This window comes from Populus euphratica, unplaced genomic scaffold (genome assembly GCF_000495115.2).
Source record: "Populus euphratica unplaced genomic scaffold, PopEup_1.0 scaffold48.1, whole genome shotgun sequence".
NCBI lineage: Eukaryota > Viridiplantae > Streptophyta > Magnoliopsida > Malpighiales > Salicaceae > Populus > Populus euphratica.
Genome location: NW_011499879.1, coordinates 1374188 through 1390961, shown reverse-complemented (window position 1 = coordinate 1390961; position 16774 = coordinate 1374188). Strand labels below are relative to the sequence as shown.

Genomic DNA, 16774 nt, shown 5'->3' with positions numbered 1-16774 from the left:
ACAAAATACAACTCGAGTCAACTTAAATTAACCTGTTAAACTCATAATTCAAGTTATGAGATTATGATAACCTTATATAAAACAAACCAGGAAATTAACCTGTAACAACCCAACTTGCCCTGCCACAACAACAATTTGGATCATGAGATAACCTTATGTAAAGTAAATTGAAACAAATTATTAAGTATAATTTTCAATCAATATATTTATGAGCAATGAAATTGAATCCAATAAAAAAAGAAGACAAAAATGACTCTAGTCAATTAAGATTATCCTCCAAAATTTGTGATCATAGTCATGAGATCAAGATAATATAATAGAAATTAAACGAAAACAAATTATGAAACTCAATTCTTAATCAATCTAACGTTAAATGATAAAATTAAAAAAAAATACCAATTAAAAAGAAAAAACCTAAGTCAATTGCGTTAAGTTGTTAAACCCGTAACACAAATCATGAAATTAGAATAATTACATAAAAAATCATAAAGGTAAATGTATCATGTAATATACTAAAAGGGCTCAATGCCCCTGTACTGTTTACATAGACACAAAACACTGTGAATTGAAGCAGTATAATAGCAACCCGGCCCTTGACACAAAAAGTTGCAAAGGCAGCGGGGGAGGAATGACGTTGTCTTTTTGCTGAGGTGTATTTGGCATTAAAAGGTTGGTTGGAAAGAAAATGATTAGCACAAGTTTTGATGGGCCTATAAACCATAGGAAGCGGGCACCTGGTGCTAGCGTTGCTTATGTAAGGACAATTGGCGCTTAGGCTACCCAACCTTTGCACGGGGCAGACCTAAGCGCCACTTGGCCCTTGGGCAATTTCATTGTGCGGTGTTGACCCTAGCGCCACCAGGCGCTTAGGTCTTGGCAAAAGATCCAATTGGCTATGACACCCCAACCACTATATGGTGCAAGGGCAACCCTATCACCACGTGACGCTTTCTATTGTTATTATAATATTATTACTTATAATAAAAATAGTATTATTTATACCACAACTGATAATATTTTTAGTATTCATACTATTAATTATAAATAAAATAACAATATTTATAGCATAAATAATACTATTTTTATACGAATATTTTAAATTTTAATCACAACAATAATATTTTTTAACGCAAATACTATTTATTATACAAATAAAACTATTTTTTTATATTAATACTTTTAATTACAATAAAAATTAAAATATTTATAACACAAATAATATTATTTTTTATAGTAATGCTTTTAATTATAATAAAAATTAAAATATTTAAAATCCTTCATTAAAACCCAATAGAATTGGATCATGCCAGACTCATTGAGCTAGGTATATGATGTTGGACCCAAGACAATCAGTCCTGCCTCAAACCTAAGATAATTGGGTCCTTTGCCATGACCCATACGCCACATGGTGCTTTACCACACCTAAGCGTCATCTAGTGCTTGGGCGACTCCAATGCAAGGGAAGGACAAATCCAAGCACCACCTGGTGCTTGGGTCTTGGTAAATGACCTGAATGAGATAGTCTTGGTAAATGACCTGAATGGGGCTGGACTCAGTCACTTCCACAACCAAGTTAGGTTTGAAGGCGTCTACGCCCAACTCCAAGTTGGGTTGGATGTGTCCCCAACCGCTCTCAAGTTAGGTCTGGACGTGTCGGCGCGCACCCCTAAGTATTAATATAATAACTTGTGTTATAAATATTATTTTTTCTTTTATAATTCAAAGTGTTTAGATAAAAAAATAGTATTATTTATGTTATAAATATTATTATTTTTATTATATCTCAAAGTATTAATATAAAAAATATTATTATATGTTGTAATCATCTTTGAAATTCTTAATATAATTATTTATGTTATAAATATAATTATTTTTATTATAATTGTAAATATTTATATAAATAATATTATTGGTGTTATAAATATTATTATAATTAATATTATTAATAAAATAATTAATAAATTTAAAAAAGTAATCAGTATTAATATTAAAAAATAGTTTTTATAAAAATAAAAATGAGTCTGCCGCACGGGATCCAATTAGTAACGCACTAAATGTCGAATAATTAAAAAAAAAAACAAATGCCAAGGAGGAAAATAACACTTATATAATAAATAGTTTTTTTCAAGGTGATGCGCAGGGAAAAAGTGTTCTGTTAATTAATTGTAATACCAATATCATTTTTTTAAACTCAAATATAATAATCCAACAAGCATTATGATTACCCCGATATTCCAGACGTTCCCGTGCATATGATATCCTTCCTGGCTGTACTAATTGAAAAGATAATCAGAAGAAAAAATTGTTACGTGTGGGAGAGAGAGAGAGAGAGAGAGAGAGGGAGGGAGAGGGAGAGAGACAGCCGCGCAAGCTAATAGAGAGAGAGAGAGGCGGGGTAAAGGGGAAGAATTTTGGAAGATGGGACCGTTGAGATGGGATATGTGCGCAGCGCACGAAAGCTATCTAGAAGTTGATGGCCACACGTGCACTCACTTTGACAATTATTTATTTAAAACAAATCCTTTCTTTCTTTCTCGGTAATAAGACCATAATTAAAAGCTACCAACTGAGATTATTATTATTAATCAATCACAAAATTGCTTTTACACTTTTTTATTTATTTAAATTTTTACTTACTATTCAGGTCAATCATAAAATAGTGTCTTTCCCTCTTATTTGACCAGCCTACGCCCACTTCTCACTAACAATTACAATCATGCCTTCTCTTCCCACCCAAATCATTTTATCCAGGGGTGATTATTTTTGAATTACAATCATGCCTCCCCCCAGGTGATTATTTTTTGTTCGGTTTGATTTTTATATTAAAAAATAAATCAAATTAACATTATTAATTTTAAAATTTTAAAATCAAAACCAGTTCAAACGAACTAGTTTCGATTCAGTTTAGTTTTTGTTGTTAAAAAACCGATAAAATCGAAAAGAAAATCTCGATATCCAGTGCTCACAAACTCCAACTACAAGCAAATCTCGATGTCCAGTGCCCACAAATTACAAGCAAATCTTGGTTTTTGTTGTTCAAGAACACATATTTGCCCACGAACTACAAGAAAATTATAACATAATAATAAAAAAAAACAAAAACCCATAAGATATAGACTACATAAATGAACTTGAAATGAAGTTAAAATTTTAATTATCAAAAAGTTGTCTCTTTTTTTATCTGTCCATGTAATTTAATTAAAGTAAATGTTGATGCAAAGATGAACTTAAAGAAATGAGATGACAGATAGAGGGAAAATCTAACATTATTAATTTTAAAATTTTAAAATTGAAACTGGTTCAAACCGACTAGTTTCGATTCGGTTCGGTTCGGTTTTTGTTGTTAAAAAACCGATAAAACCAAAAAGAAAATCTCGGTACTCAGTGCTCACAAACTCCAACTACAAGCAAATCTCGATGTCCAGTGCCCACAAATTACAAGCAAATCTTGGTTTTTGTTGTTCAAGAACACATATTTGCCCACGAACTACAAGAAAATTATAACATAATAATAAAAAAAAACAAAAACCCATAAGATATAGACTACATAAATGAACTTGAAATGAAGTTAAAATTTTAATCATCAAAAAGTCGTTTCTTTTTTTGTCTGTCCATGTAGTTTAATTAAAGTAAATATAGATGCAAAGGTGAACTTAAAGAAATGAGATGAGAGATAGAGAGAAAAGGAGGAGGGGCTACGAGAGATGAAAGACACGAGAAAAAAAAGAAGGGGGCTAAGAAAAGATGATGAGAGACAGAGAGAAAAAAAAAAAAGAAAAGGGAAGGGGGTCGTGAGAAGATGATAAGAGGCAGAGAAAAAAGAGGGGGGGCGTCAATGACACTTTAGGTTTAGGGTTTTTTCTATTTATACTTGGTTTTTTTTTTAAGTGTTGAAATAGTTGAACCGGTTCGGTTCGATTTGGTTCGATCGATTTTAGACTTTGAAAATCAAAACCGAATAGAACCAGAATTTTTTTATGATTTTTTTAATCGGTTAATTCAGTTTTTTCAGTTATTTTTTTTCTGATTTTTTCAGTTTATAATGAGATGAGAGATAGAGAGAAAAGGAGGAGGGGCTACGAGAGATGAAAGACACGAGAAAAAAAAGAAGGGGGCTAAGAAAAGATGATGAGAGACAGAGAGAAAAAAAAAAAAGAAAAGGGAAGGGGGTCGTGAGAAGATGATAAGAGGCAGAGAAAAAAGAGGGGGGGCGTCAATGACACTTTAGGTTTCGATTTATCAGTTTTTTTACTCACCCCTAAATTTTTACCTAAATGATTACAATTCATTGTATTATTTATTTTTAAAGTTCTCTCGGTGGGTGTTTGGTATTGATTTTGAATATGATTTCGTTAAAATTTAATTAATATTTTACTGACTTTAGAAATTATTTAAATAAATATTTAAAAAATAACTTTTACCACACACTCGCCCAGCACTCTTAGGTATTTTTCTATTTATACTTGGTTTTTTTTTTAAGTGTTGAAATAGTTGAACCGGTTCGGTTCGATTTGGTTCGATCGATTTTAGACTTTGAAAATCAAAACCGAATAGAACCAGAATTTTTTTATGATTTTTTTAATCGGTTAATTTGGTTTTTTTTAGTTATTTTTTTTTGATTTTTTTAATTTATTCGATTTATCAATTTTTTTGCTCACCCCTAAATTTTTACCTGATGATTACCGTTAATTGTATTATTTATTTTCAAGGTTCTCTCAGTGGGTGTTTGGCATTGATTTTGAATATGATTTTGTTAAAATTTAATTAATATTTTACTGATCTTAGAAATTATTTTTTAAAAAATAAAATTATTTTTAAATAAATATTTAAAAAGTAACTTTTACCCCACACTCGCCCAGCACTCTTAGATATTTTACGAGGTCTATTTTCCATATATTTCCACGGTATGTAGTTTGAAACCATGGAGGATTACGATCAAGAACGAAGATCATGTTTCACCGTAATGTCAAATGTCGGAAGAGGAAGCATGGAAGAAAATTGGAGTGGATCGCAAGGATAAAAAGGTAAATGAGAGACAATAATTGAGGCAATACAAAAATACTACAAAAAAATTAGAAAGCATGGAGTCCCAGTCGTCGTCGATAATTACAGAGAGGGAAAGAAAAATTAATTAAGTCTTTGCCGTGTCTGACCTCAAAAGCTTTTCTCAAATCACAAAAATACTTCACACAGACTCTCTCTCTCTCTCTCTCTCTCTCTCTCACCTTACAGAATAACGGAGAGAGAGATTTCTTGGTGTGAGAAAATTCCTTTACCAAAAAAAAAAAAAGAATAAAAATGGGGTTTTGAGATTTTTGTTTTTTTTTTAAAAAAAATTCATTTCATTTCATCACAGTCTTTGGGTGTTTTCTCCAGTTGAATTTTCTCTCTTTCGATTCAGTTTTCTCGAGAAAACGCAAACATTTTCGGGTAAAACAGAAGATAGAGAGGAGAATAAAAGAAGCAGAGATGAGAGGCTTCAATGGAGAGTCGAGAGCTGCAAACAATACTTTAGAGACCATAAACGCTGCTGCTACTGCGATCGCATCTGCTGAGAATCGTGTGCCTCAAGCTACGGTTCAGGTAGTTATTAATTTTGTTTTTAATTTTCATTGCTTTGTTTGATCGTGCTGTCATGAATAATCTTATGCGTTAAATTTAGCGATATTATGAGTTTTAACCAAGATCAAGTGATGATTCACATGATACTGAAGTTTTTCCAAGCAAAATTAAAGCAGATTTTGCTATCAAAATCAGTGAAATGGTCTTAAAGTGCTTTAATATTGCCATCAAAACCAGTGAAATGGTCTTAAAAGTACGAACAATAAACCTCCTCTTTTTGTGTTTTTTGATTTATAATTCTTTTTTCACAAAGGTTGACTTTTGTTTCCATAAAGCATGTTGCTTTAGATTTTCTTTTTCTTAGTATAGTTTTGTTAGGCAGTAACTTTGTTATCATTTCCATAGAGAAAAGTTCATTTCTTGTTAAAATCTGGCACAGATATGATTTAGAGGAGTAAGTGAGAAGAAATTATGAGCTCATTGTTGGTTACAATCTTCTTTTCACCTCTTATGATGTCTCATGGACTTGGGATAAATTATAGATTAAGAGTTGAGATTTTGTGCAGCTGAAAGGATTTGTGGTTTCATGCTCGAAATAAAAGAGGGGGGCTGTTGATAAAGTTATTGTGACGCTCGACAAATGAGATTTGAATCAAGCTAGATGTTGATCATTAGTTTTGGTTTTATCCGAGTCTGGCACTTGGTAACATGATTGAGTTTGTCTCATTTTCTTTTATGCCTATGCTGCTACTTGAAAGAGGAATTCTTGATTATTGTTTGTGGATGCTGGCTGTGTTTTATTATTGTATCGATACCATTATTTATGAACTCTCTCTTTCTTTCTTTTGATGGGTAGTAGTCAATAAGATTTGTAAGTGTAGGCGTAATGGGTTCTGCTTATTACAGTAGTAGCGACAACGGACTGAATAGGATATAGACGCTATTTTTTTCTCTGCAATGATTGTTTGTGAATCTGTCAAAAGTAAATATAAGGTCTTGTTTTGATTCGTTAATCCATATAGCCGCTCAGTGTGTGTTAAAACAAGTGCTATATTGGAATTCACTTTATTGGTTTCCTTCATGGGTCGTGCATGAGAGAGTTTATTCCAATCTTTTACCATGAGAAAAAAGAAATAATCGTCCATTGCTGGAGCGGATGTTTGGCGTGATTTAATGTTCTAATACTAGTTTGTGTGGACAGAAGAGAAGATGGGGGAGCTGCTGGAGTATATATTTGTGTTTTGGATATCAGAAACACAAAAAACAAATTGGTCATGCTGTCCTTTTTCCTGAACCATCAGCTCCTGGAAATGGTGCCCCTGCTTCTGAAAATCCAACCCAAGCACCGGTAGTCACACTTCCCTTCGCTGCACCTCCCTCCTCCCCTGCCTCTTTCTTTCAATCAGAACCTCCTTCTGTTACTCAATCACCAGCAGGTTTAGTGTCCCTCACCTCTATTTCTGCCAGCATGTACTCTCCCAGTGGACCTGCCTCTATTTTTGCCATTGGTCCTTATGCCCATGAAACCCAGTTAGTCTCACCACCCGTGTTCTCAACTTTTACCACTGAACCATCAACTGCTCCTTTCACCCCTCCTCCTGAGTCTGTCCACTTGACTACACCTTCCTCGCCTGAGGTTCCTTTTGCTCAATTCCTTGACCCTAGCCTCCGAAATGGTGATAAAGGTCTGAGATTCCCATTTGATTTTCAGTCATACCAGTTTCATCCTGGAAGCCCGGTCGGCCAGCTCATTTCGCCTAGCTCTGGCATTTCAGGTTCAGGCACATCATCTCCTTTCCCTGACGGTGAGTTTTCTGTTGGTGGTGCTCACTTTACTGAGTTTCGAATGGGCGAACCTCCAAAGCTCTTGAGCCTTGATAAGCTCTCCACATGTGAATGGGGATCGTATCAAGGTTCAGGGGCTTTGACTCCAGAATCTGTGAGGCGTGGATCGCCCAACTTTCTCCTGCATCGTCAGTTTTCTGATGTTCCGTCGCGCCCTCGTTCAGACAATGGACACAAGAATGATCAAGTTGTTAATCATAGGGTCTCTTTTGAGTTAACTGCTGAAGATGCCTCGAGATGTGTGGAAGAGAAGCCGGCATTTTCTATTAAAACTGTGCCAGAATATGTGGAAAATGGCACGCAAGCTAAAGAAGAAAAGAATTCTGGTGAATCCATACAAAGCCTTGAGTGTCGTGTTGGTGTAACATCTAATGACTCGCCAGAGATGGCTTCAACAGATGGAGAGGTGGCACCACAGCATCGAAAGCAACAGTCCATCACTCTTGGCTCTGTTAAAGAATTTAACTTTGACAACGCTGATGAAGGAGATTCACGCAAGCCTAGTACTTCAAACTGGTGGGCCAATGGAGGTGTTATAGGGAAGGAGGGTGAGACCACCAAGAACTGGTCGTTCTTCCCTATGGTGCAGTCAGGTGTAAGCTAGCTAGTGTCTAAATAGACCTCTTCTTGGAGCCATCTAGGATTTTTGCTGCTAGAAACGGAGCACCACCACTTACTGAAGCCAATTGCAGTGAATTTTTCATCTGCTGCGGGGAGGAAGGTAGACTGACCCTTAAATGAAGGCTGTTTTTGAGTCCTTCGAGACCTGAAAACAGGGACAGATGATAGTTTTGATTTATTTTTTTTGTGGCCTAGCTGGCTTGCATAGTGTATCACATATATCTCTCTTCCTTAGGCAGAAAGATGAACTAACAGTATCTACTGAGTTCTTATAATCCCCATTTGTAATATAGATGATGAATAGATAGTCTAATAATGCCAAGGAGGAAGGGTTTTTTTCCTCTTCTTTTTCTTTTTTCATCAATGCCCTTGTTTGGAGATTTCGATATCTGGTGCGAAGCAACATCAATCAAAGAAAAGATCCAGGATTCCTCCCCGAGTTTATCAGAGGAAAATTAGATTTACTTGGCTAGAGCACACAAGAACCTGAGCATGAATATTGCAAGTCAAGAATTTCTCAACAAGCCCATTTCTGCATGTTTCAGTTCAGTCCATATTTATTTTTGCTGCAATTTTTGTTTTCAGTAATTAGTCCACCACAAAAAACGCATTAATAAAAGCATCAATTTATTATCTTTATTTTTGCGCCTTTTCCTGTGAAGAGTTGTACCCACAGTGTGTTCATCTCATCTCATCATTCATCCCGGCAAGTCAATGTGTTCGTCTAATTACTTGAGGACTTTCATATCTCAGTTTCCTCCTTTTTCTCCATGTTCAACCGTTAAAACTTGATTTTTCAAAAGGTGAGATTTGGATTTCTGGGGGGACCCATCATTACGCAGCCTGGAGCCCCCCGGGCCTTTGTCGAATCCTAGAAATCAAAATAAATAAATATTTTACTCCGAGCGCTCCTAGCAGAAGTCGCAATGGTTTCGCAAATTATAGCCTATCCAACAAAGGCCCAGTTCCTGGTGAACACTCTAAGGCCCTGACAACTGGTGTTCTCTAGACTCCTAAAAGGCCTATCATTTGCTTGCCATTGTAAAGTCACGTTCCTTTAGTCTTTTAAATTTTTTATCAATTTACATGTCTATTTTTTTAATTCTACTGCTTGAATGATGTTTAAACTTTTTAAGAAATAATTTTTAATTGAGTGTAAATATCTTTATTGTTATATTTTATTATTTGACTGTTTACACTTTAAGATTCTTTTGATCAATTAGAATCTATTGACTGAATAGAAACTCTAAAATACCTGGGGAAATTAATATATATTTTTCTCATTTTGTCCCTCTCGACGCAAAATGAAAGCCAGTAATGGCGCTAGCCTGGTCTTCTCACAAGAACACGTGTCTTTAGAGAGAAAAAAAACATTGGGGTTACAACGGTATTTTTGTTTTTTTAACAGTGGTACTACTGAAATAACCTTTTCGAGAGAGAGAAAAAAAGAAGCTTTTGTCCAGGGATTTTATGGTCATTTTCTTAATGATCAACAAAACAACTTAAATGGTCTTAGAGTCTAAATTTTGAAGTTTTCCTGGAGGGGCATTTTTGTCTGTGTCTAGGATTTTTTGTTGTTTTCTAGTAGGGTTAAGGAGATTTATGTTAGAAATATTTAAAAAAATAAAAAGTTGTTAGAATATGACATGTCACTCGCTAAGACAGTGTTTAATTAACAGTGGTACTACTGAAATAACCTTTTAAAGAGAGAGAAAAAAAGAAGCTTTTTTAAAGAGAGAGAAAAATTAATGATCAACAAAACAACTTAAATGGTCTTAGAGTCTAAATTTTGAAGTTTTCCTGGAGGGGCATTTTTGTCTGTGTCTAGGATTTTTTGTTGTTTTCTAGTAGGGTTAAGGAGATTTATGTTAGAAATATTTAAAAAAATAAAAAGTTGTTAGAATATGACATGTCACTCGCTAAGACAGTGTTTAAGAACGCGGTTGAATCTGCGTTTCTAAAAAATTCAAAAAAAAATTATTTTTTATTTTTATTAAAATTTAATATGATTTGTATATTTTGGATCGTTTTGATATGCTGATGTTAAAAATGATCTTTAAAAAATAAAAAAATATCATTGGCATGCATTTCGACACAAAAAGTTATTTGAAAAGTAACCACTACTACACTGTCAAACACACCCTAACAAGGCGACACCGCCACAACCTTTTGAATGCATGTGGTGGTGATTGGTAGTCAAATATCAACTTTTATTGCGTTGTGGAAGAATTATCCTTTTTTTCTTTCTAGTGTTGTGTGTGTTAATGAATGATGGGTGATTTGTCACCAATAATTGTTTCTCCCTTGTTTTCGCTCCTCTTCTCCACAAAGTACATGTTAATTTTCTTTGTTTTTAGTATTTAAATATTAATTTTTATTTTTTTATTTTTAGTTATTTTCTTAGACTTTTTATAAAAAATTGTTTGTTCTCAAATTATTTATTCAATTATAGTTTGTTATATAGTATTTTTTTCTAATTAGATTCTTGTTTTTTAGATTTTTAATTTTTTTTGTTAAATTTTTTATTAAAGTTTTATTGATTCTCAATTTTATTTTTTAATCAAAATTTAAGGTATATTATTTTTTTCAACTCAATCCTTATTATTTTTATTTTTTTTGTTAAAGTCTTTTTTTTATTTAACACTCCAAAAAAATATTTTATTGCCCTTTTATTTATTTTTTATCTTTATTTTTACCCTTTATATATATATATATATAATTGATTTATATTTTTTATTTTATTCTTTAAATTTATTAATAATTGAATTTTATAATTTTTTATTTTATAATATTTATAATCTAATAATAACCTGAATTATAGATTTAAAATATTAACACCAGTTATATCGTTACGGAAAAGTTGCTCGTTCCTGCTGCTGAAAACCCAACCCAAGCACCTGCTCATATTCTCCTTCCTCCGCTGCAGTCTGCATCTTTCCTTCAACCAGAACCTCCTCCTGTTCCACAATCACCGGCAGCAAACTGCCACTATGCACTCTCCTAGTAGTTTATAAGAGGATTATTAGATTTACTTGACTGGTGGGTGTTTTTGATTATTATATCTATTGCAAACGTCAAGAACTGATCTTTCTTTCAAGTGTTTCTATGCTTCAAATTCCACATCTCATTGCAGCAAACACACACACACACAGAGGATTTGCAAAACCTACCCACCTTTTGGACAGACAACCATTAAAGAGACTAATTTATAATTTATTCTTTTTAGTTTGGTAACATCTTTGGGTCTATTTTCCATATATTAAAATCAAATTATATTAGTTTATTTCAATGGATTATGCCAGATTCATAATTTTTTTTCACGGTATGGTGTAAGAATTGAGCATTAACGATTGAGGAAGATCTATATTTTCTTAAACATCAGCAAAACTCTCTCAAATCTCAAATTATCTTGGCTTAAATCAAGTAAAAAGGATTGTATGATGATTTGCTTCGATTGATAAACTAAAATATTAATTTCGTGTTTGTATGTTCTCGAGAAGCATGTACGATCATGCTCATGTTGATTGCTATTTATTTTAACGTTTGAACCAATGCAATAAATAATAAAACAGATTTGAGATGTTGGGGTAAACTATTCGATTTCCGATTACATCAACTAATATTTTGCACAAGTGAAATGAATGCCTGTATTTGGTGGAAGCAAGCTTTGACAAATTTAATGAATCAACTTGGAAACACTGTGGATAATCTCTGGGTCGGGTCGGGTTGATTATGTGATAGTTTTTATTTTTTACCTAACTCTGGAAAAAAAAATTTGTTTAGTTAGCAAGATAATTTCTTTTCTTTTTTTTCATGAAATTCTATACATAATTGTATTTCGAGTTTTAATTTTATAAAAGCTAAAATAACCTAATTTTTATTCACAAAAACTTCTTGTTTATTTATTTTACATACAAAAATCTATTTTTAAGTAGTTTTACCCAAATTTATCTTTTAAAAAACAAAAAATTTAAAATATTTTTCTTAAACCTATTGTTTTCAAACAGCAATCATAAAAACAATAACAATGTTAAACAACAAATAACAAGCAATTAGACTACAAAAGAGAGTGAATTTCTCCAATTTGGATAGTTTAATATGCATGTATTGAAAGGTATCATGAGATTTTCTCTTAAAAAGAACCACAAAATTTATTAATATGAAATAATAGAGAAGGGGCTTCAAACATGATTCTCTACTTTTTTGAACAGCACAAGCTACATGAGGAATGACAAGCATGTGGGTTCTGCCCAAATTCAAATGGTCAATATACCAACACCAGCTGGAATTTTAATATATATATATATATATATATATATATATATATATAATCATGTGCAAAACATGTGCAATAAGTTTAAAAATCACATGTAAGGCATTCCTCCTGTGTCATACGATGATGAGGAGCCAAGATTATACATCTTGAGAGAATAATTTTTTTTTTTTTAACGTTAAAACTATTGTCGAGTTAGCTTTCTTACATCCCAATTGATTTAAATACTTTTCGGATCCCATTTACTCTGTCAATTAATGCGTGTTTTTTGGGGTAAATTACTATCATGAGGAAAACCCCATCGGTCGATGCTCTTATCTTTTCACTGGACGACAATTGTTTTTTTTTTTTTTTAATAATTGCATTGGACGACATTAAGGAGAAAGAAATCATTTATATAATAGAGGGCAATTATTTAATTGAAAAGATACTTTTTGATGTTGTTAATTCGCTAGTGGCATAAGATGGGACCCGGAATGGAGTCCTTACAGATTATAGCATCACACATTAGTTACGTCTCTTGTGTTCTTTTACCGTTTATATATTTTTATTCGCTAGTATGCAGTTTTTTTAATATACTTTTGTAGTTTAAAAATTATAAATTTAAAACTTTTTTGAACAGCACAAGCTACATGAGGAATGACAAGCATGTGGGTTCTGCCCAAATTCAAATGGTCAAGATACTTTTTGATGTTGTTAATTCGCTAGTGGCATAAGATGGGACCCGGAATGGAGTCCTTACAGATTATAGCATCACACATTAGTTACGTCTCTTGTGTTCTTTTACCGTTTATATATTTTTATTCGCTAGTATGCAGTTTTTTTAATATACTTTTGTAGTTTAAAAATTATAAATTTAAATAATATATATATATATATAATTAAATAAATTAAAAATTATTTACATAAGTAAATAAAAAGTCATTAAGGATATCTAAGAATAAAACTTAAAAAATTAAAAAATAAATATAAATTAAAATATTTAATCTTGAAAATATGTTATTCATCCAGTTATATTTTTTAATTTTTTTATTTAATTAAATAATAATAAAAATAGAAAAAAAATTAAATTAATCTAATAAAATAAAAAATATTATGCAATAATGTAATTAATAAAAATATTTTTTATTTTCAAAAATAATTTTTTTCAATACAAAAGATTAAAAAAAATATAGATGAACTAGAAAAACTCTTCAAATTTAAATATATAACTAAAAAAAATAATCATCATTTAAAAAAAACTTTTGAAATAAAATAAAATAAAAAATGAGTTCTGATTTAAATATATATTAAAATAATTAAAAAAAATTTTAAATATATATTAAAATAATTTTAAAAAGAAACCATTTTAAAAAATAAAAATTAGACGTTGTTAGGCTTTATAAGTGAGATCAGCTTATTTAGCCCATTTTATCAAGCCGCACAATTGAGCTTTTAATTGTTTTTATTTGCAAGCAAATCAGGTGGAAGACCCCACCTCAGATCTTTTTGAAAAGAAAAAATAAATAAAACAACGTATTATCTGTTCTGTTTAAATTTTAACCAAACAACGTATTATCTGTCTAAATTTTAACTATTATAATTATTGAAAAATTAATATTTAAGTTATTTTCATTAAAAACTAAAATTTTAACTTATTTTTAATAAAAAAATATCTATAAAACACTATAGAAATTATATTAAACCTATTTATAATTTCAGAAAAACTCAAAAAATCATCCTAAAAAACCAAAACTAACCTAAATCTAAAAATTAATTTAAATTTAGATATGTTTTTTCATGAACTTTAAATATATATATAAAAAATTAATATAAATTTTTCTCATCAAATGAAACTATTTGATAAAAATTTTATTTGTTTTGGTAGTTTAAATCTGGATTATCGATTATTTTTTATTTTTATTGTTGGAATTTGATGATTTTTTTTCTCCTCACTCAATTAAAAACTAAAAAATAATAAAAATAAATTTTTATACCAAAATTAAATTGAAAAATTATTGAGCTACTAAAATTAAAAGTCAAAATAATTATTTTTTACATAAGTTAGAGGCTTTTCATTTTGATTCCTCTTTTTTGAATTTTTTTATAAAACAATAAAAATTAATTAATTTTTATTAAGATTAAATTTCAAAAAAAAAAGAGATAACATTTAAAAAATATAAAATTTTACATAATTTATTTATAGTAATATACGATAGGATGAACAACAGTGGTATCTCGGATTATACTACTAGCAACTGAAAAGAGTTCTTATAAGCAGGAAGCTGTGAAGGGACATGTCAAATAAAGGGTGGTCTAACTTGGCCACCAGACCCCAGTTACTTTTCAACCAAATTAAAACCCTTGAACTAATAAGAAAGAATGAAAAGTTTCTAGAGAACAACCTTGCTCGCCACTCATGTTTGACCAGACCCAAAGCCGAACTTTGCCTGCCCTTATATAATTAGCAGCCACCCTCATAAAACACGATTCCCTGCCCCGCTCCTCACAAACCACCTCCCTGCCACCTCCACAACCACCACAAGCCCACCATCACCTCCTTAATTTTGGGATTCAAAGTTTCTTCTTAAAGGCATAGAAGAGATTACAAAATACAAGAGCAATGCCTACCTTCACAACCACAACTATTATGTCCTCTCAAGGCAACAACCTTAGTCTCCACAAACTCAAGATTAACCCAAAAACACAATCAAACATAGTCACAATTAACGTTGGTGGGCGAATTTTTCAAACAACAGATCAAACCCTAACTCAAGCAGGTCCGAAATCCCTCCTTTCCCAACTCTCCGAGATGAATCAACTCGTTCCCCATTTCATCGACCGAGACCCTGATTTATTCTCTATTCTCTTATCCCTCTTGAGAACCGGAAATCTCCCCTCAAAGGTCAAGTCTTACGATCTCCAAGACTTGATTGAAGAGTCAAAGTTTTACAAGATTGAGTCTTTATTAGTCAATTCTCTCTCGAACCCGTCTCAATTTGATCCTTTTAACCTCCAAAAAACCGTAATTTTACCCTTGAATAGCCGAGACACGGCGTCAGCGATTACTACTACACCGCACGGTTCCTTGCATGTGTCTCATGGTAGCAAGATCACATCTTTTGATTGGTCATTGCAGAACAAGTCAACAGCTTTAACCCAATTCACTGCAATTGATTCCATGTTAGCGATTTCCCCAAACTTGGTTGCTGTCGGGGCCACTGATTTCTCGGGGTTGCAAATTCTTGATCTAGATAAAAAGGGATTAGTTTTAGAGACATTGAATTGGGAAAATATGACTAAATCAGGGTCAACAGTACAAGCAATTGGGTCATCTAATGATTTGTTGTTTACGAGTTTCGAATCAAGTAGGCGAAACTCGAATTCAATATTGGTTTATGATTTAAAGACTTTATCGCCAGTTACTGAGATTGGTCATTATGAAATATTTGGTGCTGATTTGGATTCTGCTATCCCGGCCACGAAATTGAAGTGGGTAGAGAGTTATAATGTGGTAATGGCATCGGGGTCTCATAGTGGACCTTCAGGTGTGTTAGGGAATGTAAAGTTTTGGGATATAAGGAGTGGATGTGTGGTTTGGGAGTTCAAGGAAAAGGTTGATTGCTTTTCAGATATTACTGTTTCAGATAATTTGCCATCTATATTTAAAGTTGGAGTGCATTCTGGGGAGGTATTTTATGCAGATTTGAGGAAGCTAGGGAGTGAGGGTAATGATTCGTGGGTTTGTTTAGGTGATGAGAGGAAGGTGGGGAATGTGATGAAAGAGGGGGTTGGGTGTAAGATTGAGGCTCATGGGAATCAAGTGTTCTGTAGTAAGGGTGGTGATATTGAGCTTTGGTCTGAGGTGGTGATGGATTCGTCAAAGAAGAGAGAAGAGGGATTGCCGGAAAGGGTTTTTAGGAAGAATTTGATGGGTAGAGTGAAGGATATGGTAGGGTCAAGGGTAACTAATTTGGCTTTTGGAGGGGACAGAATGTTCGTGACGTGGAAGGATCAGCAGTCTGTTGAGGTTTGGCAAAGTTCTGTAATGGGATCTTGATTTAAAAAGGGGGCTAGTTTGGCATTTCTGGATTAATTGTAAGACTGCACATTACTTTTTGAAAGTTGGCAGTATCTTATTTATTTTTTTGTATGTTAGGCGTTTGTTGTTGTTTTAGGGCATATTTTGTTTGATAGTTTATATATTTGTAAATAGCCTTGTTTTTTATCAAGTCTACAAATGTTTATTAATGATCAGTTCAATGAGATTGGTACGAGGAAATCAATTTGTTGTTTTTTGATTGGTACGAGGAAATCAATTTGTTGTTTTCTGCTTTAATTAATATGTATATGATTACCAATGAGAATATGTTTACCTGAGTTCCTTGGTTTTGAACTGCAACACAATATTCAAATGTAGGAGTTTGAATGTCTGTTTTTACCATATCAGAATCTGAAGTGATCATGATTTCTGCTCTATTTTCAAAATTGGCT

General features: G+C 32.3%; 2 protein-coding genes across 3 annotated transcripts; both read left to right on the top strand.

The window, feature by feature from the left end:
- The first annotated feature begins 5155 nt into the window (after nt 1-5155).
- On the top strand, nt 5156-8388 carry LOC105129075 (uncharacterized). Of its 2 annotated transcripts, none has more exons than XM_011031007.1 (2): nt 5156-5583; nt 6767-8388. In XM_011031007.1, the coding sequence occupies exons 1-2, from the start codon at nt 5470-5472 to the stop codon at nt 8009-8011; spliced, it is 1359 nt and encodes a 452-aa protein (XP_011029309.1). In that variant the 5' UTR covers nt 5156-5469; the 3' UTR covers nt 8012-8388. The 2 variants fall into 2 exon arrangements, with proteins under 2 accessions (XP_011029309.1, XP_011029307.1); XM_011031005.1 differs by having other exon boundaries at nt 5157-5583; nt 6764-8388.
- A 6292-nt stretch (nt 8389-14680) lies between these two features.
- Nucleotides 14681-16566, top strand: LOC105129074 (BTB/POZ domain-containing protein At5g41330-like). The gene has a single exon (XM_011031004.1). The coding sequence runs from the start codon at nt 14904-14906 to the stop codon at nt 16338-16340; it is 1437 nt and encodes a 478-aa protein (XP_011029306.1). The 5' UTR covers nt 14681-14903; the 3' UTR covers nt 16341-16566.
- The last annotated feature ends 208 nt before the right edge of the window (nt 16567-16774 follow it).

What these genes read in the sequence shown, in the direction of transcription:
- LOC105129075 (XM_011031005.1), top strand. Translation starts at nt 5,470, where the DNA reads ATGAGAGGCTTCAATGGAGAGTCGAGAGCTGCAAACAATACTTTAGAG. An exon ending in TGCCTCAAGCTACGGTTCAG is followed by an intron (nt 5,584 to 6,763) that starts GTAGTTATTAAT and finishes TTGTGTGGACAG; the next exon opens with AAGAGAAGATGGGGGAGCTG.
- LOC105129074 (XM_011031004.1), top strand. Translation starts at nt 14,904, where the DNA reads ATGCCTACCTTCACAACCACAACTATTATGTCCTCTCAAGGCAACAAC.